Source organism: Leucopleurus acutus (genome assembly GCF_964270905.1).
Source record: "Leucopleurus acutus genome assembly, chromosome: 11".
NCBI classification, from domain to species: domain Eukaryota; kingdom Metazoa; phylum Chordata; class Mammalia; order Artiodactyla; family Delphinidae; genus Leucopleurus; species Leucopleurus acutus.
In genome coordinates, this window is record NC_139152.1 from 45,412,972 (window position 1) to 45,440,840 (window position 27,869).

At 43.5% G+C, this 27,869-nt stretch overlaps 1 protein-coding gene across 1 annotated transcript; it reads right to left on the reverse strand.

Moving 5' to 3' along the window:
* Positions 1–27,772, reverse strand: CS (citrate synthase). Its single transcript, XM_082850592.1, has 11 exons — positions 27,716–27,772; positions 11,846–11,896; positions 11,126–11,233; positions 10,322–10,387; positions 9,292–9,423; positions 8,713–8,901; positions 2,057–2,256; positions 1,237–1,366; positions 1,011–1,112; positions 604–813; positions 1–292 (listed from the first exon to the last, which is right to left on the reverse strand). The coding sequence occupies exons 1-11, from the start codon at positions 27,755–27,757 to the stop codon at positions 122–124; spliced, it is 1,401 nt and encodes a 466-aa protein (XP_082706718.1). The 5' UTR covers positions 27,758–27,772; the 3' UTR covers positions 1–121.
* Positions 27,773–27,869: the final 97 nt, after the last annotated feature.

Below are 27,869 nucleotides of genomic sequence, written 5' to 3' on the forward strand. Positions count from 1 at the left end.
TCAGTGCCTCAGATACAATTTAATCTTAAGTCTTTAGAAGCCCCCTGAAACAAAATTATACTTTTTTTTTTCTTTAATATCCCTCACTTTCTGGTAGCTAGTTTCCTCCCAGTCTTCAGTTTCACCCTGACTTAGAGTCCACAAACTTCATCAGACCGTCTGTGCTCATGGACTTGGGCCTCTCTAGAGGGAAGCCTAGGGCTCGGCTCCAGATGAGCTGTGCTAATACACCCAGTGCCCGTGATACCCCAAACAGGACTGTGTAGTAATTCATCTCCGTCATGCCATAGTACTGTAAGGTAAAAGAGAAAAAAGTTTTGTTAAAGGCCCACAGGTAGTGGCATGTACAAGTCCAGATTGATTAAAAGCCTTAACCCAGTTAGCCTTAAATAGAAATGACTGGGAAAAGTATAGCAACTGGATTCTGAAAGGAAAGCACCCCTTTCCTCCAGCCCACACCTCCCCCACCATAGGCAACTTTAACAAAAGCGTAAGGAAAGAGGTGTGAGAGTCCTTGCTCTGACTAGGGAGTTGATTTTGTGCATGGCAGAGAATAGTAAGGTTTGGTATAAATTAGAGGAAAGCAGGGAAAGGAGGACTCACCTGGAGCAGTACCCCACTATGAGCATCTACATTGGGCCAAGGATTCTTGGCCTTGCCCTGCTCTAGGAGGACATTGGGCACAATCTTGTACAGCTGAGCAACCAGCTTAAACATGGGGTCCTGAGGCAGGTGTTTCAGAGCAAACTCTCGTTGACAGGTATATCGTGGATCAGTCTTCCTTAGTACTGCATGGCCATAGCCTGGGACAACCTGCAAAGGATAGGGGGGGAAAACCAGTTGTATTCTCAGGTAGAAATTTTTGTCTTTTCTGCATTCTTTAGGGTAGACAAATGGAAAAAAAATCTCCTCTAATTTAGGGAGTTATCTCATTCTTTTCTCCTTCATTCTTCCAAATTATAGAACTTGAGTCTTGGCTTCTTTCCTAGTTGCTAAGCATCTCTGCTTACCCGTCCTGAGTTGAGTGTGTTCCAGATATAGTCTCGTAACTTCTCATCTGACACATCTTTGCCAACTTCCTTCTGTAGTTGTGTCAGCCAGACAAGTACTTCCTGTGGGTAAGGTTTGGAGAATAAAAGAGTGTCAATGCATATGCCAGGAGAGAACGCCAGGATCAGAAACAAAGCATGGGAGTAAGAAAAACACGGAGCAGGAGAAGAAAAAGAACAGTCTTACCTGATTTGCCAGTCCATGCAGGGGCCCTGCCAGCCCATTCATGGCTGCTGCGAAGGACAAGTAGGGGTCTGAAAGGGCACTGCCCACCAAGTGGCTGGTATGGGCACTTACATTGCCACCCTCATGGTCACTGTGGGGAAGTAAGAAAGGAGAATCAAGGCCAAGAGAAAGGAGAAAAAAGGGGCAGATTATTGAAACACAGTCCTTGCTGTTCTCTTATTGTCACATACTAGCCTAGCTATGGATTCACACCAGCCTATAGCTAGTCACTTATACATCAGCTCTTGTAAGAGATGTCCCAATCTTATCATCAGCCTTTGTTCACTAATCCACAGGGCTGGAGAGGTTACTGCTTGATGATGCCTGGCCTCCGTGCCAAGCTCCCTGACTCCCACTGCAGCTTTAACAGCAATGGCCAGAAGAGGGAGCTCCTGGAAAGCCAAAGGACCTGTCTAATGTGAGCAGCTAGTACCTTTTCCTAGCCAGAAGCACTATCTTACCCTTAGCGTGGTTATGGTAATTTTTCTAGACCTCCTGACCTTCTTTACCAGACCCCGATCTTGCCTTGTACCATCCCATACGCTGTGTTTCCATCTCCTTGCTGCCTACCACCTGTTAAGGAGTTTGGGTTTTTTTGGCATGCTGCATGACATACAGGATCTTAATTCCCCGACCAGGGATGGAACCCACGCCCCCCTGCAGTGGAAGCGCAGAGTCTTAACTACTTAGCTACTACTGCCAGGGAAGTCCCAAGGAGTTTTTCTTAATATTCACCACCAATCCAGGCACCTGGTGGCTATGGTTGCTGGGTCTCCCTCACCTGTGGATGGTGAGGTACAAGCGCATGAGCTCCGTGAACTGAGCGTCAGTATAGCCTAACATGTTGGTGAAATTGTGGGACCAGTCCAGCTTAGAATCAATGGCCCCAATACTGCTGCCCTCTCGATAGAGATTCCGGTAGATCTTTGCTGCAACACAAGGTAGCTTTGCAATCAGATCCATACAGTCTTCATAAATCAACTGATGGGGAGAAGAGGAAAATGGAGAAAAAAAGAAGAGGAATTATCAACAAGGAAGAATTAGTTAGGGATGGTGTTTGTTCTCTATGGACTGGGCTATTTGGATTGATGATTCTATGCTGGGTGATTATAAATGGAGTATAACAACAATGGCCATTTAACTGAATAACTGTTATGACCCAGGCACCGCATTAAGGGATTTATACAAACTATCTCATGTATATTAAAACATTATTCCCAATTTTTTCCCATTCTACAAAGTATATAATGACCTCCATTTTAAAAGGAGAACTGAGGCTCAGAGCATTCAGTTAAATGCCAAAGTCAGATTTTGAACCCTTATATGTTTAACCATGATCTTTTCCACTACATGACATTGCATTCAAAGAATGTGCTACGACACTAGGTTTTTAATAATTCTATGTTCCATCTTTCAAGGAAAATTCACCATATATGCCAAGGGTCAAACAGTGGCATTCAATTGTTAGTTATGAACAAACGCTTCCATTTTTTAAGCACTTACTATATAACAGGTACTGTGCTAGATATATTATTTTCATTTTTTTCTTTTCTTACAATAGTCCTGTAAGGTAACATAGCCTTCATTTGTAAAAACTGGGGCACAAGGTTACCCACTCGGCTAATAAGCATCATCTAGCTTAAATAATTATTAACTCATGGCCATGCTTGTTTCATCCATACCCTTACTTTCCCCTCTCATCTCCCAAATTATTTTGAGTGAACCCCAGATATCATATATAACATGTAAGTATTTAAGCATGTATCTCTAAAAGATAAAGGTCCTTCATAATCGAAATCACAAAACCATTATCCTACTGAAAAGAATTTAACAATTCTTCAATATCATTAACTATCTACTCAGTATTCAAGTTCCCCCCCACCTCATTCATTTATTATAAAGCTCCCCCTCATTTGTCTGTTTCACTGAAAATAGCCCACATTGCAATTGTATGACATGTCTCTGAAGTCTTTTTAATTAATTTAAGTTCCCTCTTATGCTGTCCTTTTTTTACTCTGCAGTTTATTTGTGGAAAATCAGATCATTTGTCCTGTAGAATTTCCCACAGTTTAGATTTTGCTAGTTATATACCTGTGATGTCATTTAACATGTCCCTCTATCCACTGTATTTCCGACAGACTGATAGAGCTAGAGGTTTGAGCAGATTCATGTTCAATTTCTTTAGCAAGACTTTTTTTTTTTTTTTTTTTTTTGCGGTACGCGGGCCTCTCACTGTTGTGGCGTCTCCCGTTGCAGAGCACAGACTCTGGACGCGCAGGCTCAGCGGCCATGGCTCACGGGCCTAGCCGCTCCGCGGCATATGGGATCTTCCCGGACTGGGGCACGAACCCATGTCCCCTGCATCGGCAGGCGGACTCTCAACCACTGCGCCAACCAGGGAAGCCCAGCAAGACTTTTTGATGAATAGTGCTGTGTTCATTTATTAAGAGAAACATATAATATCTGGTTGTCTTTTTGTGATGTTAATAGCGTGCTCAACTTTTACGTCTCAATTTTATCTTCTCATAGGGATTTTCTTTTAGGGAGGGCGACAGGGTTTGAGTAGTTTTTGGGTTTTCTTGGCCACGCTGTGAGGCTTGTGCGATCTTAGTTCCCAGACCAGGGATCGAACTAGTGCCCCCTGCAGTGGAAGGGAAGCATGGAGTGCTAACCAGTGGACCGCCATGGAATTTCCAAGTTTTTTCTTTTTCTTCTTTTTTTTTTTTTTGCGGTACCCGGGCCTCTCCCTGTTGTGGCCTCTCCCGCTGTGGAGCACAGGTTCCGGAGGCACAGGCTCAGCGGCCATGGCTCACGGGCCTAGCCGCTCCACGGCATGTGTGATCTTCCCGGACCAGAGCACGAACCTGTGTCCCCTGCGTCGGCAGGTGGACTCTCAACCACTGCGCCACCAGGGAAGCCCCCAAGTTTTTTCTTTTAATAACAAAAAAATTCAGGAATTCCCTGGCGGTCCAGTGGTTAGGACTCGGTGCTTTCACTGCCAGGGCCTGGGTTCAATTCCTGGTTGGGAAAGATCCTGCAAGCCATGAGATGCGGCCAAAAAAAAAAAACACAAAACGAAACAATAAAAATTTCTACTTTCAGTCACAGTACATTGAAAGCGTGGAGAAAATACTTGCTGAATGACATTACATTGTGCTGTCCTATCAAGCTAACTGGCTAAATGTTCCTGTAAGAAGTCATCAGGTTTTGGTAGTTTTGTTGGAACAAAGAACAAAATCTATAATAACTAGCCTAAATGAGATAATCTCTGTGAAGTCATCTATTACTCAAGCACTCAGTGAATTTTGTCAATGCCACCAAGATTCAATGAGAATACTGCCAAAATTAAAAAGCTACTTGAAGCAAGAAGTACTTAGCTAACACTTGCAAGTTCTCAGGAGATTATTTACATGATAATCATACTATTAACCATACCTTCTTGCAGATTCACATCCCCCAAGGAAGTAGGTTATTTCCAGAAGCCTGCATCAAGGATATGCAGTTCTAAGGGACCTGGATTCATTAGCAGAATGCCAAGAACAAGATCCTGGGCTAGGCAAACTGTTATCTGTGGAGTATGTACTAACTTTTAAAATCATTTGTAAAGTATGAATGACCACAACATAAAGAAACTACAAAAAGAGGACTGTTTCAACTTCTACCACTGAGGATGAAGTTTATAAAGCAGCAAGTATCAGACCAGGTATGACAGTGTGGAATCTTTACCCTGCTTTTTGTAGTGGTAAAGCTGTACAGTCAAGTGGTTAAATAAAGAAACAAACACACTGACAGAGAACGCCTCCTTATTTCTTCTTCTTCTTCTTTTTTTTTTTTTTTTTTTGTGGTACGCGGGCCTCTCACTGTTGTGGCCTCTCCCGTTGCGGAGCACAGGCTCCGGACGCACAGGCTCAGTGGCCACGGCTCACGGGCCCAGCCGCTCCGCGGCATGTGGGATCTTCCCGGATCAGGGCATGAACCCGTGTCCCCTGCATCGGCAGGCGGACTCTCAACCACTGCGCCACCAGGGAAGCCCCCTTATTTCTTCTTTAATAAACTAAGACTGAGGTGCTATTTAGCTACTGGTACTAACTCATTCTTCATCTTTAAACCCTCAGAAAAAAAGACAAATCACGCCACCATCACAACTGCCTGGAATAAAGGTAACAAAACTGACCATAATCATCATTGTGAGCCAGCATCTCCAGTGCTAGAGAAATTCTGACCAAGTATTTAGCTATCAGTCATTTAAAAAAAAATCTTTATTGGAGTATAGTTGACTTACAATGTTGTGTTAGCTATCAGTCATTATAAAGAAGACACAGAAAAAGAGGAGATCCAGTATTAATGGTGAAGAGACCCTAGAGTGAAGCAAACTCAAGTCTCAATCTGCTGTCTACCAGTTACTAGCTGCATGACCCTAGGCAAGCTACTTATTTTCTCTAATCTTCAGCTTTCCCATTCAGTAAAATGACATCAGTGACATCTACCTCATGGGGCTGTTCCGATGATTAAATCAGATAATGAATATAAAACATTTAAGCTAATATTTGGCATGCTTTCAAAAGTTGTTAGGTGTTGGGATGATGATTTTATTATAGACTAAACAGCTTCAAAACCTACATATACTGTTCATATGCCTTACTAGAAAAACCTCATCTGTCAGCTACTTTGCAGATTTTACCCAATTCAACAATATCTTAAGGCTACTTCATAATTAAACAGCTGGTGCATCAGAGTAATCTCCTAGTCACGAGTGAAGTTAAGTCAATTAGTAAATTAATAATAGATGTAACTTTTTCACCTCAATAGATTACGCTATTTATCTAAAGTCATGTAAACTGTTATGGAAGGAAAGTTGTAGGAAGATCATCCTCTTGAGGTGTATGTGAAAAACAGCATGAACTGATGATTCTAGTAGAGAATTAGATCACATATACTCCTTAACATAAATTTTTAAACAGAAATAACCAGCTGAATGCTGTCATGTAATTCTACTAAAGTAGCATGGTTAAATTAACCAAGACAGAGAACTAAACTCAAATAGCATGTCTGATCTTTGAGAGAGATAGGATACGGCCGCAAAAGAGCACCAAGCTCCACTAAAGCAGTTCATGGTGCTAATTTTTGTTCAGTGTGAACTTATTAGATGCACATCCTGAGGCTGACAGATATATCAGTATTGCTTAGAAACACTCTCCAGGTTGGCAAAGTCCTGAAATACAATGTTCACCTCAAGACAGCCACCCTCAGATGATATCTCACAAAGAGGTGGCAGGACAACCAATCAATGGCTGTACACTGAAATGGAGGCAATAGCAAGCAGAGAAGAACAAGATTCATTTTCCTGACTCAATAAAGGACAGTGTGAAGCAATGCAGCATGTTTGGATACCTGGGAAATATCTTATAGGTATTTATTGCAAAGTATGAAGAACTCTACAACAGGCAACACAACAGCACTGTAAGAAGTAACAGGTACTTCTCAGTGGTCAATTTCTAAAAGACAAGTTTTAAAATAGAAGAACTGTTGGCCTTGATTTAACCTTTTCTGTTATGGTGACCCACACAGATAACAATTACTTGAACAGTATTTTAAAAAGAAAATGAAAAGCAACATATTCAGTTTATACAACCTTCTGAACCTGCTGATGTGTGACTTTATAAATGCTTGTGAATAGGTTTAGTTTGCATCATTCCTATACCTTCCTCCTCAAAGCCAACCAGACTAGTATCAATTGCAAACTTTCCCTCTTTCCCCCAACAGCAAACACAATTCTCTATACACAGTTGGCACTGAATAAATATTGATCAATCCAATGAAGTGGGATTTGCCAAAACCCCAAGGAGATTTCATCAGACCAGTGGGCCATGCTACTCTGTGCCTTGCCTCATAGTGAACTCTTTGGGGACCTTCTCCTGGTTAAAAATCCTTTAGTGTATCTGCTTTGCAGAAAGGAACTTTTCTCTTCCTATACTACCTGTCTCTAAATAAGAAACGAAAGAAAATGAGATGTCCTTCTGTAAACTTAGCCAGATAAATTGTACTTTACCCAGTGTTTGTGAGTATGTGGGGTATTGGAAAGAGGATGGAAGGAATTATGTCCTCTGCGCTAGGACAAGGCCCAACAATCTTCTCATACTCTAACCACAGAGTTCGAACTATTAAGATCACATTTCATTTTCAGAGAATAAAGCTCATTTGCTTTTTGGATCCTACTTCCAGGATACTAACCACCCTTCCGCTCCTGACAGGTATCTTGAGTGGGTTAGTCCAAACTGTGGCTGACTGGCATTAGTCCTCCTAGCCTCCAGAGTTGCCTTAGCTGCCATTCTTCCAAATTCTCAGGGTTCTCCTTATCTGGGGACTTCCCTGGTGGCGCAGTGGTTAAGAATCCACCTGCCAATGCAGGGGACACGGGTGTGAGCCCTGGTCTGGGAAGATCCCACATGCTGTGCAGCAACTAAGCCCACGTGCCACAACTACTGAGCCTGCGTGCCACAAGTACTGAAGCCCGAGCGCCTAGAGCCCATGCTCCGCAACAAGAAGCCACCACAATGAGAAGCCTGTGCACCACAACAAAGAGTAGCCCCTGCTCACTGCAACTAGAGAAACCCCGTGCACAGCAACAAAGACCCAACGCAGAAATAAATGAATGAATGAATGAATGAATGGTTCTCCTTATTTGAAGAGAAGGAGAAGGGACCCTTTGGGGCCAGAGTGAGACTACTCTGCAAAACCTTCCTCAGGGGCTCTGCAGTTAAGTCACATCTTTTTCAATGTTCCAACAGCACAGTGTACACACCTCTATTCCAGCAAGATTACTGAATTGTAGTTTCTTTTTTTTTTTTAAATAAATTGATTTATTTTATTTATATTTATTTTTGGCTGCACTGGGTCTTCACTGCTGTGCGCGGGCTCTCTCTAGCTGCGGCGAGCGGGGGCTACTCTTCATTGTGGTGTGCGGGCTTCTCTGCGGCAGCCTCTCTCCTTGTGGAGCACGGGCTCTAGGCACATGGGCCTCGGTAGTTGTGACATGCAGGCTCAGCAGCTGTGGTGCGCAACTCAGTAGTTGTGGCACACAGGCCCAGTTGCTCCGTGGCATGTGAGATCCTCCTGGACCAGGGCTCGAACCTATGTCCCTTGCATTGGCAGGCGGATTCTCAACCGCTATGCCACCAGGGAAGCCCATAGTTTCTTTTTTATGTGTATATCACCCTAATTAAATCAATAACCTTGGTGATAGAAAGCATGCTTCATTTATCTTTGTAATTCCAAAGACGGATAAAAAGCAAGCCTACAGTAAAATTCTTTTAAATGAGTTTCTGGCATAACTCAGGGTAGTAATTTTCCGAAGGATTCTACATTCCTTTCTCTTCCTTCACACTCAAGTCCTTTGGATCTCCATCAAACATCAATCATCACAGCAAAGTTTCCTACCTCCCAGTACTTGGTTCGGTTGATACCCTCTGCATATGCTCGGGCAAAGTTGCTTTCACTGTTGAGAGCTGTAATGGCTGCACTGAGCTGAGACATGGGGTGTAGATTAGTGGGAAAGTTGTCCAGCATGGTGACCACATGGGAAGGCAGAGCTGCCCTCTTTGCCCACTCTTCTGAGAGCCAAGATACCTGTGAAAGGGAGACATTGTTCAAAACACTAGGCAAGGAAAAAAGAAAAAGAAGAGAAATTAAAAAACAATGGGAATTCCCTGGCGGTCTAGTGGTTACGACTCGGCACTCTCACTGCTGGGGGCCCAGGTTCAATTCCGGGGAAATAAGATCTTGCAAGCTGTGCTGTGCAGCCAAAATTAAAAATAAAAAAATAAAATAAAAAGACAGTGACCTCTAAGTAAAGAAAATCCAAGAGAATTCAATACAGTCCACTTATACAGCAGAACTCTACTCTGATTCCTTCCCCTCTATAAACTACCACCCATAACCAGATCAGGATTCAGTGTCTGAGATTAGAAAAAGGCAAAGAAGGAGGTGAATGAGAAGCGCTAGTGTCCTTCTGCTTACCTGTTCCTCTGTTGGGATTTGTCCAGTTACCAGCAGCCAAAATAATCCCTCTGGCAGGGGTTCTTCCCCACCCTTAGCCTTGGGCAGCACTTTCTGGCATTCAGGGATACTGTAGCCTCGAAAACGGATGCCCTTGTGGGAGAAGAGTAAGGATTACAACTCTTAAGTTTGTTAGCTTCAAAGTCACATAATTGACTGATCCCACTTTCATCAGACCTGTCAACAAGTTAGAACTTTTTTTTTTTTTTGCGGTACGCGGGCCTCTCACTGTTGTGGCCTCTCCCGTTGCGAAGCACAGGCTCTGGACGCACAGGCTCAGCGGCCATGGCTCACAGGCCCAGCCGCTCCGCGGCATGTGGGGTCTCCCTGGACCGGGGCACGAACCCGTGTCCCCTGCATCGGCAGGCGGACTCTCAACTACTGCGCCATCAGGGAAGCCCAAGTTAGAACTTTTAAAGAGCAAATCTTTAGGTAACTTACTCCTGCTTTGTACTTTTAGTTTTACTAGTTGATATATTAGAAAGGTAAACTCGCTCTTCAGTTATTCCATATATACCTATTTTCACCTTCCAAAATATACAGGTAGGTGCTTTATTTTGTTCTCTGCACCCTTAGTGGTCTAAGCCAGAGGTCCCCAGAACCCTGGTGCTGGTCCACGGCCTGTTAGGAACCAGGCTGCACAGCAAGGGGTGAGCGGCAGGCGAGCGAGTGAAGCTTCACCTGTATTTACAGCCACTCCCCATCACTGGCATTACTGCCTGAGCTCCGCCTCCTGTCAGCATTATGGTGAGTTGAATAATTATTTCATTATATATTACAATGTAATAATAATAGAATTAAAGTGCACAATAAATGTAATGCCCTTGAATCATCCAGAAACCATCACCCCTGACCCATCCACAGAAAAACTGTCTTCCAAAAAACTGGTCCCTGGTGCAAAAAAAGGTTGGGGACTGCTGGTCTAATCCATGGGGTGCACAATGGTCAGTAAAATCAGTGATTATTAGTGATTGATATGAGGATCTCTTACCTCATCAGGATCAAGAACTGATGTTTCATATACCAATCCCTTCATGCCTCTCATGCCACCATACATCTAAAGAAAAGAAGAGGATGTAACCAGTTGTCTGAATAATTCAGGCTAGAGCTTGTTAGTGCTTCATGGGACCTGGGAGAGGAAATTTATTCTCTGACTTGCAAGACTTCATTTGGGGGAAGATTTCTGAGGAGTTAACTTACTATAGAATGGAACTTTAAAAGGAAGACTGCTAACACTGGAAATGATTTTTTTAAGTTGAGAAATCACTACCTTTAGTTAGTATTTTTGCCTCTGCTCCCTTTTCTTATTGTTTTTTCTCCTGCCCACTTTTATCCCCTCATTCCCACCAACCGAAGTAAAAAGAATGGGATTGACTGTAGGGAAAGGAGATGGAGACCAATGGCTAAACACTGTTGTGAAATTATCATCTGAGCTGCTTAGACTCTTAGGACTGAAGAAGAAACGATCCTAAAGCTGTTCTAGAAGGCCTGCTAGAGCTGTGGTTTAACTGGATGATCAGCACAGCATCAACTCAAAGACAGAGAGCCTTGGGCCCAAAAGCTAAGGGGTTGGGAAGAGGAATAAAAACTTCATTTATCCCTCCCATACATGAATTAGGTTAGCCTCAACTATTAAATTTATAGAAAAGAATAGGCTAATTTCTAACAAACGCCATAAGCTTCAACATTTCCTTATGTGGGACAGACTGCTTTGAACAATCAGTGAAGAGGATGGTACTTCTGTTGAAGCATATTACAGAGATACTTTTTGCAGGCAAAACGCTACAACCCTTACCATGTCCACAGTAATTTGGCCCACCACCGTCTTGCCATGTTGCTGCTTGAAGGTCTTAATTCTGGCCTGCTCCTTAGGTATCAGATCAGCCAATATGTCTTTCAAATTCTAAAACGAGAAGTAGAGAGGCTAAGTGATGATCAAAATATTGATTAGATTTCTGCAAAGTAGGTATGTTAAGACTGCTTTTTAGAATTTGACTTTCTCTACCTGCCAGGGAAGTCTGGTCAACTTCTCTATACAGATGAGGGTAAAATTAGGCACAGCAAGAAGGGAATGGGGAGTTGTTTAATGGGTACAGTTTCAATTCGGGAAGATGAAAAAGTTTTGGCCATGAATAGTGATGATGGTTGCCCAATAATGTGAATTACTTACTGCCATTAAATTATAAACTTAAGAATAGTCTAATTTCTAACCAATACCATAAGCTCCAACATTTCCTTGTATGGGACAGATAGTCACTGAAGAGAATGGTACTTTTGTTGAAGTACATTACAGAGCTACTTTTCCCAGCCAAAACCCCGCAGTCCATATCATGTCCACAGTGCTTCAGCTATCTTAAAGTAGTAGAAGTGATAATACTTGTAACAATAATAACAACTGGAAACCTCCAGGAGATACTCAGGATAATGATGAGAGGCTGAGTAGTAGCCCACCACCCCTCCCCATCCCAGGGTCAAGCTGCCTCAATGACTCTCAGTCCTCTTTTCCAAACCTTACCGTGGAAGAAGCACTGGCATGCCGGGCAGCAAGAACAAGACAGGATGCATTCTGCAAAGAAAACACAAAACCTTATGCAATTGTCCTCCCTCCTATGTATTAAAAAGGAGTTACAGTGACTCAACCTCTCTTCATTTTAGCCTCTAAGGACAGTCTGACATAAGAAAGCTATAAAAGGCCTCGAGCAACCTGGAAAAGAGTTACCAGTCTGGAAGCAACAGCTTCATTAGCATTCCCTGAAGAGACTCTCCCATCACCTGGGTTCTACGGCTGGGTTTGTTAGGCACAGAAGAAATGTCAGAGAGGCAGTTGTTAGAGTACCCAGTCCATCCCACTCTAGTCGACAGTAGCTCTGAGAAAAGCAAATGAGAAAACTGATCAATTACTTAACCCAGCTGGTAAGGTTTCTTCAGCACCTAGCCTTTTGGCAACACTTCAACCTCTCCAGTCTAGGAGAGCCCACAGGTGGAAGCAGCCTTTTACAACACTACCTGATATGCTCCTGGAAAAAGCACAGAGAAAACAGAATATCTACAAAGCAACAACCAACAGACTGCTCAACTGCAATGGAAACTAGAAAACTGGTAAATTATCTTTAAAATATTGAGAGAAAATAATTACTAAGCTAGAGTTGTGTACCCAGGTGAGGAAGAAATCTTAAAGGGGGTGAAATAAAGACATTTCAGGTAAACAAAAGCTGAGAGTTTATCACCTACACACCTGTACCAAAGGAATTTTTTCTTTTAAATTGAGGTATAGTTGACGTACTGTATTATATAAGTTTCAGGTATACAACATAGTGATTCACAGTTTTTTTTAAAAAGATTTATTATTTATTTTTGGCTGCACTGGGTCTTAGAGGCGGCACCCAGGATCTTCCGTTGTAGCGTGAGAGCTCTTCGTTGTGGTGCGCGGGCTTCTCTCTAGCTGTGGCCTGCGGGTTTTCTCTTCTCTAGTTGTGGCACATAGGCTCCAGGGTGCATGGGCTCTGCAGTTTGAGGCACGTGGGCTCTGTAGTTTGAGGCACATGGGCTCTAGTTGAGGCGTGCGAGCTCAGTAGTTGTGGCACAGGAGCTCAGTAGTTGTGGCACGCGGGCATAGTTGCCCCACAGCATGTGGGATCTTAGTTCCCTGACCAGGGATCGAACCCACGTCCCCTGCATTGGAGGTGGATTCTTTACCACTGACCACCAGGGAAGTGCCCTGATTCACAATTTTTTTTTTGATTAATTTTTAAAGGTTATATTCCATTTATAGTTATTATACAATACTGGCTATATTCCCTGTGCTGTACAATATATCCTTATAGTTTATTTTATACTTAGTTTGGATCTCTTAACCCCCTACCCCATCTTTCCCCTCCCCACACTGTACCACTATAGTTTATTCTCTATATCAGTGTCTTTTTCTTTTTTGTTATAGTCACTAGTTTTCTTTTTTAGATTCCACATATAAGTGATCAGTATCTGTCTTTCTCTGACTTATTTCACTCACATAATATACTCCAACTCCATCCATATTGCTGCAAATGGCAAAATTTCACTCTTTTTTATGGTTGAGTAGTATTCCATTGTATATATACAACACTGCTTCTTTATCCATTCATCTCTTGATGGACACTTAGGTGGCTTCCATATCTTGGCAACTGTAAATATAAATAGTGTAGCTAGGCTATGTTTAGAGATAGATTTCTCCCCCCAAGAAAAACAACTTTCTATGAAGATTGCTGAGTTGCAACAGAAAGTTCAACACTGCCTTTGAAAAAGACAACCAGGGACTTCCCTGGTGGTCCAGAATCCACCTTCCAATGCAGGGGACACAGGTTCGATCCCTGGTTGGGGAACTAAGATCCCACATGCTGCAGGGCAACTAAGACCTCAGGCCACAACTAGAGAGCCTGCACACCACAACTACTGAGCCCATGTACCGCAACTAGAGAAGCCTGCACACCGTAATGAAGACCGAGCACTGCCAAATAAATAAACAAAAATAAAAATAATACCTAACTTGTAGTGTTTAAAAAAAAAGAAAGACAACCAGTTATACTACTACCAAGTTGTAAGGACTGAGGCAAGGAGGTTGACTTTTCTTCACAAGATTTTTTTCTCTCTTTTTTATTTTTTGGCTGTGTGCAGCACGTGGGATCTTAGTTCCTGGACCAGGGATCGAACCTGTGCCCCCTGCATTAGAGCATGGAGTCTTAAGCACTGGACCACCAGGGAAGTCCCCACAAGATTATTTTGAAGATAAAATGATATTGTCAAAATAAGCCCCAGTGTCCTCATCTATAAAATGGTGCTGATACCTACCACACATCTCACAGGGTTACCTTGTGACAATTAAATTACAATGGATGTGGAAGCACCATGCAAACTAAAGATTACACACACACACACACACACACAAACTGTGGAGAAAGTCTACATTTCTCCTCCTTTCACCAAAAGGTCAGAGACACCTTTTCTAGTAACTACAGTCATCCCTCAGTATTCAAGGGGGGATTGGTTCCAGGACCCCCTACCCCCAACAGATAGCCAAAATCCGAGGAAGCTCAAGTTCTTTATATAAAATGTTGTAGTATTTGCATATAACCTAATAAGCACATCCTTCCATATACTTCGTTGCTGCGCATGGGCTTTCTCTAGTGGCGGGTGAGTGGGGGCTACTCTTCGTTGCGGTGCGCAGGTTTCTAATTGTGATGGCTTCTCTTGTTGCACAGCAGGGCTCTAGGCGCATGGGCTTCAGTAGTTGTGGCACGCAGGCTCAGTAGTTGTGGCACGTGGGCTCTAGAGCGCAGGCTCAGTAGTTGTGGCACATGGGCTTAGTTGCTCCGCAGCATGTGGGATCCTTCCGGAGCAGGGCTTGAACCTGTGTCCCCCACACTGGCAGGCGGATTCTTTTTTTTTTTTTTTAAACATCTTTATTGGAGTATAATTGCTTTACAATGGCATGTTAGTTTCTGCTTTATAACAAAGTGAGTCAGCTATACATATACATATATCCCCATATCTCTTCCCTCTTGCATCTCCCTCCCACCCTCCTTATCCCACCCCTCTAGGTGGTCACAAAGCACTGAGCTGATCTCCCTGTGGCTGCTTCCCACTAGCTATTTTACATTTGGCAGTATATATAAGTCCATGCCACTCTCTCCCTTCGTCCCAGCTTACCCCTCCCCCTCCCCATGTCCTCAAGTCCATTCTCTACATCTGCGTCTTTATTCCTGTCCTGCCCCTAGGTTCTTCAGAACCATTTTTTTTTTTTAAGATTCCATATATATGTGTTAGCATACAGGATTTGTTTTTCTCTTTCTGACTTACCCCACTCTGTATGACAGACTCTAGGTCCATCCACCTCACTACAAATAACTCAATTTCGTTTCTTTTTATGGCCGAGTAATATTCCATTGTATACATATGCCTCATCTTCTTTATCCATTTCCCATGTCCTGGCTATTGTAAATGGAGCTGCAATGAACCTTGTAGTACATGACTCTTTTTGAATTATGGTTTTCTCAGGGTATATGCCCAGTAGTGGGATTGCTGGGTCATATGGTAGTTCCATTTTTAATTTTTTAAGGAACCTCCATACTGTTCTCCATAGTGGCTGTATCAATTTACATTCCCACTAACAGTGCAAGAGGGTTCCCTTTTCTCCACACCCTCTCCACCATTTGTTGTTTGTAGATTTTTTGATGATGACCATTCTGACTGGTGTGAGGTGATACCTCATTGTAGTTTTGATTTGCATTTCTCTAATGATTAGTGATGTTGAGCATCCTTTCGTGTGTTTGTTGGCAATCTGTATATCTTCTTTGGAGAAATGACTATTTAGGTCTTCTGCCCATTTTTGGATTGGGTTGTCTGTTGTTTTGATATTGAACTGCATGAGCTGCTTGTAAATTTTGGAGATTAATCCTTGGTCAATTGCTTCATTTGCAAATATTTTCTCCCATTCTGAGGTTTGTCTTTTCATCTTGTTTATGGTTTCCTTTGCTGCGCAAAAGCTTTTAAGTTTCATTAGGTCCCATTTGTTTATTTTTGTTTTTATTTCCATTTCTCTAGAAGGTGGGTCAAAAAGGATCTTGCTGTGATTTATGTCAGAGTGTTCTGCCTGTTTTCCTCTAAGAGTTTTATAGTGTCTGGCCTTACATTTAGGTCTTTAATCCATTTTGAGTTTTTTTGTGTGTGTACGGTGTTAGGGAGTGTTCTAATTTCATTCTTTTACATGTAGCTATCCAGTTTTCCCAGCACCACTTATTGAAGAGGCTGTCTTTTCTCCATGGTATATTCTTGTGGCAGGCGGATTCTTAACCACTGCACCACCAGGGAAGTCGCCTTCCATATACTTTTTCTTTTTTAAAAAATTTATTTATTTTATTATTTTAAAATTAATTAATTAATTTATGGCTGTGTTGGGTCTTCGTTTCTGTGCGAGGGCTTTCTCTAGTTGTGGCAAGCAGGGGCCACTCTTCATCACGGTGTGTGGGCCTCTCACTATTGCGGCCTCTCTTGTTGCGGAGCACAGGCTCCAGACGCGCAGGCTCAGTAATTGTGGCTCACGGGCCCAGTTGCTCTGCAGCATGTGGGATCTTCCCAGACCAGGGCTTGAACCCGTGTCCCCTGAATTGGCAGGCAGATTCTTAACCAGTGAGCCACCAGGGAAGCCCCTCTTCCATATACTTTAAAATCACCTCTAAATTACTTACAATACCTAATGCACTATAAATGCTATATAGTTGTAAATACAAAGTAAATGTTATGCAAATCATTGTCAGCACGCACGTGGCAAATTCAAGTTTTACTTTTTGGAACTTTCTGGAATTTTTAATTTATTTAATTTATTTATTTTTGACTTCATTGGGTCTTTGTTGCTGCACGCAGGCTTTCCCTAGTTGTGGCGAGCAGGGGCTACTCTTTGTTGCAGTGCGCGGGCTTCTCATTGCAGTGGCTTCTCTTGTTGTGGAGCATGAGCTCTAGGAATGTGGGCTTCAGTAGTTGTGACACGTGGGCTCTGGAGCGCAGGCTCAGTAGCTGTGGTGCACGGGCTTAGTTGTTCCATGGCATGTGGGATCTTCCCGGACCAGGGCTCAAACCCGTGTCACCTGCATTGGCAGGTGGATTCTTAACCACTGCGCCACCAGGGAAACCTCTCTGGAATTTTTTTTTTTAATATTTTTGATCTACAGTTGGTTGTACCCACAGACGCAGAACCTGTGGATGCAGAACCCGCAGATGCAGAACCCACAAAGAGCCGACTGTATTGCATTGCTGTCTGGTCGTGCTGAAAATCATTTGAACTAGTGTTACTGTATAAATTCCAAAACACTACATGCCTAAGGTGAGAGTTAGTAGGGCCTGAGGCTTTTTAGAAGTTAGTACCCCTCTTTCTGTTGGGGCAGGAGGGAGAAATGAAAAGGGAAGAGACCCTTCAGAAAATGTTATTTTAAAAAGAATCAATATGCAGCTCTATTTACAACAGCCCAGAGATGGAAACAACCTAAGTGTCCATCATCGGATGAATGGATAAAGAAGATGTGGCACATATATACAATGGAATATTACTCAGCCATAAAAAGAGACGAAATTGAGCTATTTGTAATGAGGTGGATAGACCTAGAGTCTGTCATACAGAGTGAAGTAAGTCAGAAAGAGAGAGACAAATACCGTATGCTAACACATATATATGGAATTTAAAAAAAAATGTCATGAAAAACCTAGGGGTGAAACAGGAATAAAGACACAGACTTACTAGAGAATGGACTTGAGGCTATGGGGAGGGGGAAGGGTAAACGGTGACAAAGCGATAAAGAGGCATGGACATATATACACTACCAAACGTAAGGTAGATAGCTAGTGGGAAGCAGCCGCATAGCACAGGGAGATCAGCTCGGTGCTTTGTGACCGCTTGGAGGGGTGGGATAGGGAGGGTGGGAGGGAGGGAGACGCAAGCGGGAAGAGATATGGGAATATATGTATATATATAACTGATTCATTTTGTTGTGAAGCTGAAACTAACATACCATTGTAAAGCAATTATACTCCAATAAAGATGTTAAAAAAAAAAAAAAAAAGAATCAATCCAAAGCTAAATTCAGAGAGCAGAAAACAAGCGAATATGGCCCTAAAACAAAGGGGGAACACCTCAACTTGTTTACCAGGGCTGCCTGCAACTCCTTTCATTAACTTCCTAAACCATCTCCTCTAGCTCACTGAGGACCATTTGGGCAGAAAGCACGCAGCACAAACAGCCCTTTAGCCTGTTCATCTTACACAGGGCGCGTGGGAGCCAGACGCAGCACTCAAGAAATAACGTTCCTGGGGACTTCCCTGGTGGTCCAGTGGCTAAGACTCCGCGCTCCCAATGTAGGGGGCTTGGGTTCAATCCCTGGTCAGGGAACTAGATCCCATATGCCGCAACTAAAAGAGTCTGCATGCCACAACTAAAGATCCCGCATGCCTCAACGAAGATCCTGCGTGCTGCAACGAAGATCTAAGGCAGCCAAATAAATTAATTTAAAAAAAAAAAGAACTTTGCTTTTTCTTACTAGTCACCAAAAAGTGAACAAGGGAAAACCTGTGAATAAGTTCAAACTATTGTTCTACAGTGCTAACCATGTTCAAGCTATTCCATGCTCCATGGTCCCACAGATTCCCTATAATAGAGGCCCTATCTCCCAGAGACCACATCAGCACTCAACAGACCTTTTAATTGTGGGTAGTTTGTTGTTGTGGTTCTGTTTTGTTTTTAAAGAGGCTATAGGGAAACATACCATCATAGAGAAAAAAGAAGTTGAAATCTCTCCATAATGATAATTTTTCCACCTCTAAACCATGCTGAAGTTTCTGTAATGGCTGGCTGCTTCATTGGCAAGAGGAAGGATTATAAGAAGAATAGTTTAAAGTTAAATCTTAGGCAAAAGAAAAAAAAATCTATCCAAGCTCAGCAGACAGAATGTGAGCCAGACAAAAACAGTTTTTTCCCCTTGTGAGAGAGAACTACTAGAATCAACGAGCTTCCTTCTCCTTTTACTTCATTTAAGGTTAAAAAAAAGAAAAAAAGAAATCAGAAAGAAAAGGGTGGAAGGTCACCTAACAAGGCTGTAAGAATGAAACATCATTTAAAGGTGTCAGATAGGTCATGACTGCTGCTTAGTTATAGTCAATTCTCAGATCTTTTTATATGAATGCTACTTTAAAGGAATGGTTGGGGAAGAGGAACTTGCAACTAAACTATCACCCCACTTCCACCACCAGCAAAGTCTTAATTTCCTTTGTAGAGAGTGTCTTTGTCATTTAATGAGGCACCTCAAAAGTAATTTAAGGAGAGCTGATCTCAACTGTCCCTAACCTCCATCAGCAACACTTCTTAGCCAGATCTCCAATTTGCAAAGCAATGCTAGTTTGTGGAGAGCGTGGCTATGTAGCTATAGAATAAAGCTAGTATATTGTGTTCCTACTACATTTCTGGCTGTGTGACCCTAGCCAAGTCATTTAATCTTTCTGTGCTTCAATTTCCTTATCTGTAAAATGAGAACAATCTACCCAAAAAGAATTCAGAGTAATGATAGTAAAGATGATCCAAGATCTTGGAAAAAGAATAGAGGCACAGATCAAGAATATACAAGAAATGTTTAACAAAGACCTAGAAAAACTAAAGAACAAATAAACAATACAATAACTGAAATAAAAAATGCACTAGAAGGAATCAGTAGCAGAATAAGTGAGACAGAAGAACGGATAAGCAAGCTGGAAGACAAAATGGTGGAAATCACTGCCACAGAACAGAATAAAGAAAAAAGAATGAAAAGAAATGAGGACAGTCTCAGAGACCTCTGGGACAACATTAAACGCACCAACATTCGCATTATATGGGTCCCAGAAGGAGAAGGAGAAGGAGAAGGAGAAGGAGAGGGAGAGAGGGAGAGAGGGAGAGAGGGAGAGAGGGAGAGAGGAAGAGAGGGGGAGAGGGGGAGAGGGGGAGAGGGGGAGAGGGGGAGAGGGGGAGAGGGGGAGAGGGGGAGAGGGGGAGAGGGGGAGAGAAAGGACCTGAGAAAATATTTGTAAAATGGGAACAGTAATAGTACCTGCTATGAGTACCTGCTATGAGAATTAATTAGGTCAATATTTACTTAAAACCATGCCTGACACACAGCAAGTGCTCTGTATTTATTATATAATAAATGTAGAAAATTAAATAGTATGGCCACTTTCTAGCATCCTTCAATGTCAAATTTAGTCATATTTTAGCTCACCCTGCAACCTAGGGAAAAAACTAAAGAAATATGAAGGATTTTAAAAGCAGCAATTCATTGATATGACCACCCAAAAGGCTACAATAGGAAAAATTCAAGTTAGGACAACTTTATCTAATGATGTAGAAGACAGAGCACAAAGCACATGCCTTGGAATTAGGAAAGGAAATTTGGGTTCTAGTCCCAGCTCCATTACTAAATAACTGAGACATCCAAAGCAAACAACTAACTACTGTTTCCCTTTTCCTCTCCACATTTAGAATAACACTCAAGCTACTTAGCTCAAAGTCTGATTCTAAGGCTCCAACAAGGACATATATGTAAAGGTACTCAAAAGCCTTGCTATTTAAAATATGAATGCCTAGCCTGCAATACAAGCATTACTTGGAGCTTGTCAGACATGCAGAATCTTGGGCCTCACCTCAGACCTACTGAATCCAAATCTCCAGTTTAACAAACTCACTAAGTGATTCCTATGAACAATAAAGTTTAAGAAACATCCATGGTTTAAAGCATTAAGCAAGGAAGCAGAAGGGTAGAATATAAAGAGCCTGGGATATGGTGTTATCAAGGGTCAAGTCCTAAATCCAGGTTCTGCCACTATCCTGCTGTGCTACCATGGCTGTATGACCTAACTTCTAGTTTCAATTTTCACACCTCTAAACTGGTAACAACAAAGCCAACTGCAGGGTAGACAAGTAGACTATATGAAATCATTTGCATGAAGGCATCTGGAACAGTGCCTTCTGTATAGCTGAGATCAATAAATATCTGTTTCTTAGAAATGTGTTGGCCTATTACCTACCAACTCATGTCACAATTTTCTCGTGGAGTTGGATTCCAGGAAAGAGGCAGTCAAGCCTGAGGAAGGGGTGAATGGATAATTCCCTCTAGCTGTAGAACAGGAAATAAAGCCCCAATTTCCTAAGGGCCTCCTGACCAAGAGAAGAGTCTCAAGGAGAGGAAACAAATTTAACTAACCATAATCCCCACCAGCAAGCAAATCTAGACAGGAGATGTTAGAGTACTGTCATACCCTAGGCTACATACCTCATTTCATCTACTCCTGGCTGCCAAGGAAAGCTGCTAAATGGCTTTGTATAGTACATCCAAGCTATACTCACAGATGCAACAGGCAGATTACAAATCTCTGAGTCATCCCTGAACTTTCACCTCCCAGCTCCTCCCCCAGTTCTGGAGGTGTGGCAGCAGGGCTTTTGGCTTCTGGTTGCATGCCACGTGTAAAGTCATCCTACTGGAACAGCACCTGTCAGGTGAATCAGGGAGTCACCTCACTCAATAGGTCAGCTCCTTCATGGGGAGAAATGGAGAGAGCTACTTCCGAAGATAAGGGCCTGGCTCACAATGTCTGACAGCCAGGATTCTCTACAGGATGGGGGTATCGCAATCACTAAAAGGATTTTCAAACCTCATATGCTGCCACCCCTTGCAATAACTCTTTTAGTGAGCTGGCTATTATTGATAGAAATGGGCTGTAGCTCTCAAATGTGCTATGCTAGGATGGAAAAATATAATTAAAGGAACCTCTATCTTAAAGGGCCAAGGGAGGAAAAGGACAAATAATACATGCAGGAAATTCTGCCAAAGACTTGCTTATAATACTTAGGGTATTTCTGGAATAGGGTATTGGCGAAATCACTTAACAAAAATCAATTAAAACTACTCCCTTCTCGGGACTTCCCTGGTGGTCCAGTAGTTAAGAATCTGCCTTCCAAAGCAGGGGACGCGGGTTCAATCCCTGGTCGGGGAACTAAGATCCCACATGCCACAGGGCAACTAAACCCTTGTGCTGCAACTACTGAGCCCGTGTGCTCTGGAGCCTGCGCACCCCAACTAGAGAGCCAAGCTAGAGAGAAGCCCGCGCACCGCAACTACTGAGCCTACGCACTGTGGAGCCCATAGAGAAGCCCAAGCGCTGCAAGGAAGACCCAGCGCAGCCAAAAAAAACAAAAACAAACTACTCCCTTCTCCCCCAAATTCTGGGAACAGTAGAATACCATTTGGATAAGCACTTACTCAATAATGTGGTTATTTCTCTTATTCCTCCTAGCCTATTATCATCATCGATCCACATCTAGGACCCTTACTCTACATGGGAAAAGCCAAATTTCCTTTGATTCCCTATCCTAGGCACATTCAGAACATATCCTGCCACATATCCAGGAGCTCCAACAAACTTGTGAGATTACAAACTACTGTGTATAAAATTAATAGGCTACAAGGATATATTGTACAGCACAGGGAATATAGCCAATACATTATAATAGCTATAAATGGAGTATAATCTAAAAAATGTTGAATCACTATGTTGTATACCTGAAACTAATATAATATTGTAAATCAACTATACCTCAATTTAAAAATTAAAAAAAAAAACTTGTGAGGGCTTCCCTGGTGGCGCAGTGGTTGAGAGTCCGCCTGCCAATGCAGGGGACGCGGGTTTGTGCCCCGGTCCGGGAAGATCCCACATGCCGTGGAGCGGCTGGGCCCGTGAACCATGGCCGCTGAGCCCGGGCGTCCGGAGCCTGTGCTCCGCAACGGGAGAGGCCACAACAGTGAGAGGCCCGCGTACTGCCAAAAAACAAACAAACAAACAAACAAACAAAAAAACTTGTGAGAGATGCTCCTGATTTTATTAGAGCCTTGTCCTTCATCAATAAAAGATCAGAGCTTGCCAAGCCAGAACTGGCTTAGTTGATGAAGCAAATATAATTCACTAATAACTGTAGGAAAAATCTTGTGCTACAAAGGCTTCCAATGCAGAAGAAACAACTTGCATTAAGTGAAAAAGAACACACATAGGACAAAGGCTCCTCTCTCCCCAGAACCAGGTCAGAGAACTAAAGCCATTTAACATCTGTGTTTCACAATGGTGATATTGGAAGTCTGCCTGCACTACTTGGTCAGGCCACTTAATAGCCTGAGCAATCTTCAGATTTCATACTGTGATGCCCTTCATACTCACAAGAGTTTCCTTAATAATTCTGCCGAACTCTCATTGTCTCACAGACCCTTTGCTAAAGGTTCGCTGATTATTCAGTGAAGAAGACGGGAAAGGACACCAATTCAGACTCAGAAAAGAATCGAGTCCTAATTTTCCTTTCAGAGAAATTCTTACTGTTCTTTAACAAATAGTTGCTGAACATCTACTTATTATGTGCACACTAAGCATACACTACTGAATAAAGTATATAGGATCTGTCACTGTACTACTTTTTCAGGAACTAGAAACCGTTCCCTCACTTCTACTAGTTCTTACAATGCTTTGTTTCAGGGATTTACAAGAAACTTTTCCTAAGGCATTTGAAAAAAAGGCCTAGGAAGACAAACCCAGAGAAATAGTCTAAATCAGACTATTTCTTAGAATAGTTATTTCTGAAGTCATTTAAAATAATCACTAAAAAAAAAAAAAAAAAAGTCAAAACACTCAAAGCTTCATATATACATTAAACACAGTTGGCCCAACTGGAGGGGATCACCAAGCAGTCAAATGAGACACTTGAAAAAATACAAGTTTCCAGATCCATCCCACCTTTGCTGAATCAGAATCTGAAGGTAGGATTCATGAATGTGCAATGTGAAGAAGCACCTCAGGTGATGACGCCCACTGTGAACTTACTTACGGAGCCTTTTTTTTTTTTTTTTTTTCGGTACGTGGGCCTCTCACTGCTGCGGCCTCTCCTGTTGCGGAGCACAGGCTCCGGACGCACAGCCTCAGTGGCCATGGCTCACCGGCCCAGACACTCCGCGGCATGTGGGCTCTTCCCGGACCAGGGCCCGAACCTGTGTCCCCTGCGTCGGCAGGCAGACTCTCAACCACTGTGCCACCAGGGAAGCCCGTAGCTTTTTAAATGATAACATGTTAAGGACTTCCCTGGGGCGCAGTGGTTAAGAATCTGCCTGCCAATGCAGGAGACACAGGTTCGAGCCCTGGTCCAGGAAGATCCCACATGTTGTAGAGCAACTCAGCCCGTGTGCCACAACTACTGAGCCCATGTGCTGCAACTACTGAAGCCCGCATACCTAGAGGCCATGCTCTGCAACAAGAGAAGCCCACACACCACAACAAAGAGTAGCCCCCTCCTGCTGCAACTAGAGAAAGCCCACGTGCAGCAACGAAGACGCAATGCAGCCAAAAATAAATAAATAAAATTAATTAAAAAAATGATAACATGTTAAAAGAAATATAGGAACTTAGGCAAGTTGAGGGAGAACTGAAAGACAGTCAGATCCTAAGAGCCATTGCTAAAGCTGCCTCACTACTGTTTTTAATTTCACTCAAATCCTATTCAACTCTATCACATAGGGCACTGAAAAGAGGGCAGAAGGAATTACTCTGTGGCTTTAGGGAGATCCACCAAGTCTGGTTTACTGCCTTCTGCCCACTTGCACTCTAAGAACTAGGAATGCCAGCCTTCCCTTCTCTGATTATCCACTTCACCACGGCTCACCTCAATGCCTCCCCACACCCATGCATTCACCTGCTACCAATCTAAAGACCACTAGGAAGAACAAATGCAATCATACCACCATTAGCACATGATGAGGATTTATTCTCCATTTTTCATCTTTGGTCCATCTAGTAAGCGTCAAGGAATTGCCATTACTTTGGGTAGGCTGATAATCAAAATGAAGGCAAAGAGATTTGAGTGCTTGCCCTTAGAAGTTTGGGGCTTTAAGCCTAACTAACATTTCACAGGACAAAACTGACTCAGTTTTGTAGAACCCAATTTCAGACTAGGATTTATACAAGAGATGTGCAGTGGTGTACGTCTGCTGTAGAGGAATCACGGGTATTAAGAGTCTTGAGAAAGTCTAGGAATAATCTAGAAACATTTCTGGATTGATTTACGCAAAGTTATCAAACATCCTAGCTTGGAGGTGCAATTCTCAATGACACAAGAAGCAACTGGGGTTGGTTAAGTCACTTTGGCATGAATCCAAAAGTTAACTGGTGGCCCTACTCTAATTCCCAACCCAGATCACCTATGAAAAGACAGTATTTACAGCACAAAGCTAAGGCACCCACAGCTAATACCATTGCTTAGTAGAAATTCATTCAGGTAAACAAGAAGTCAAAATAATCTCAAGGCTCTGAAAGAGGTGGTCTCTCCAACTCAGGTGTTCATTAAATTACCTGACAGTGGGGCTTCCCTGGTGGCGCAGAGGTTGAGAATCTGCCTGCTAATGCAGGGGACACGGGTTCGAGCCCTGGTCTGGCAAGATCCCACATGCCGCGGAGCGACTAGGCCTGTGAGCCACAACTACTGGTAGCCTGCGCGTCTGGAGCCTGTGCTCCGCAACAAGAGAGGCCACGACAGTGAGAGGCCCGCGCACCGTGATGAAGAGCGGCCCCCGCTTGCCACAACCAGAGAAAGCCAACACAGCCAAAAATAAAAATAAATTAATTAAAAAGAAGGCTCAACATTAAAAAAAAAAAAATCATTAAAAAAAAAAATTACCTGACAGTGGGAAGGAACAACAGTGGAACAACAGAACAATGACTAGTATTTGTGTCTCTTGGCAAGGTCAAAAAAATTTCTCAGAAAAGCGAACTACACCTGACCTTGAGAATCACAGTAGCAGGCTAGAAGACTATTTTTGCCTTCTAAAGCCTACCTTACTAGCAAAAGTAAAATTGAGTACTGCAGACTAATCTGGAAAGCTCAGGCAGGTGCTAGCAATGCTGACAAACTGAAAGGCTTCTTGGTATCCTAGCTGTTAACTGCTTAGATCTCAGAAAGTTTCTACTCCTCAATCTGATAGGCTTTATTAGTTTTAAGGGTCGAAAGCCTTCTAATGGCTTCCAATATACAGGTTTTTGGGATCCTCAGGTCCGTCTCTAACAGGAAAGTAAACAAAACAGTAATGATCACTACAGTTAGGTAGCCCTGTCAACCCAAAAGCTTTCTTTTCTTTTCTTTTCTTTTTTTTTTTGCGGTACGCGGGCCTCTCACTGTTGTGGCCTTTCCCGTTGCGGAGCCTGCAGGCTCTGTGGCCATGGCTCACGGGCGCAGCCGCTCCGCAGCATGTGGGATCTTCCCAGACCGGGGCACGAACCCGTGTCCCCTACATCAGCAGGCGGACTCTCAACCACTGCGCCACCAGGGAAGCCCAACCCAAAAGCTTTCTGAGTTTCCTCAGAGGTTTAAGAGGCAAAATAAATTCGAACGTAAATTCTAAAGGCTTTTTCAAACTGTAGGGTTAGATTATCTGGTCTGGGTTAGCAGCTCTGGAATGAGCTAATTATAGTGTCCCCTATTCTGCCAAAACACTATCTAGAACTTGCTTCATTTCCCAAGAGGCTTCCTTACCCTGGTCTCTGGCAGCGGAAGAAACTACCGTCAGGTAAGACAAGTATCTCCCAAATGATCAGCCTCCACCTTGCTGCTGAGTACCTGGAAGAACCTGTAAATCCTACATGCTTCACCTTATCACCAACCATGCAAGATAACACAGTAAGCCAAAACAATTCTAAGGTTTCCCTTCCTCCCCTCAGGTGCTGGCAACTTTAAGCTGTCTGCAGAAGAGAAAGTATAAGTTCTTTGCAGGAGTCAAGGTCACTTGTGGGACTGTCCCTGCTTGGATTAGAAGGCTGGGACTCCCTCAGCACACCAGTTTCTCTGTTTAAAGAGCCAAGTTGCCCAGAGACAAAAGTAATTTTGGCAATATGAAATTGAAAGCACCATTACCTGCAACAATATTCCTGATTCCAACGGCAACAAAAGTCAAGTAAGGGGCCCCAAAGAATAAGAGGAATCTTTCCTGGGTAGAGCAGACTTAAGAGCAACAGCAAAACCTGAGTGAGCAAGTAGTAGGACCGGTCATGTAACCTTGGAATTACTATTTCCTGCCCATTATCTTCACTTGCCAGCCTGCAGTTTGGGGGAAAAACCTTTCTGTTTTTTTCTCCAATCATATGTGATAATCATACAGAAGCTTTCACACAAGCGCTCCACCCAACCCAAGCTCCTCCTATATAAAGAGTAAGTGCAACAGTCCCAAGGACAAAGAGGACCCGAGTAGCATTCCTCTAGCAGGAACTGCTATGCTTGGTCACTAAAGGCTTAAATAACTGGGTTGGAGAAATGGAAATGGAAGCAGGAAGTTCAAAAACTGACAAGGCCCTCTCTACAAAGCAGAAGCCGAAATTAGCCAAGGCTCCAGCTCCGGCCCAGGGGTAGAGTGAGCACACCTGCTCACCCCTGCCACTTCTCTTACCCCGCCCCTTCCTCCAAACAGGCTCTTTCCCTAACTCCAACGGAACACAACACCTGTGTTCTCCAGTCCTTCTTTTTCCCAGGCCAAGCATCCCCGCCTCTTCCACCCCAGACAGGCAGGGTGACAGCTGGGTCCGGTCTTCCCACCGGCCCAAGAACGCAGGCCGGGGCGTGCAGAGCTCAACACCCCCAGGGGCCGGGAGGCAGTGAAGCACGTGACCCTGTGAGCGCCACGCAGGGCTGGCGGCCAGCCAAGCGCAAGGCCCCTTTAAGATGCGCTGGGGTGCGCCTGGGTAGGGGAGGGAGACCCCGGCGCTAGTGGGCCTGCAGTCGCCTCAGCCCCACCCTGGGACGGCGCGCTCTCTCCTAGTTGCTCACCTTAGCTCCGAAGAGCCGGGCGGCCGCAGTGAGTAAAGCCATGGTGGGCGAACTCGGGGATCTGACGGGGAGGGAAGGAGGGAAGAGAACTGCGGTAGGAACGGGAGCCGCCGCCGCCGCCGCCGCCGCCGCACCAGAGGCCGCGCCGACGAGG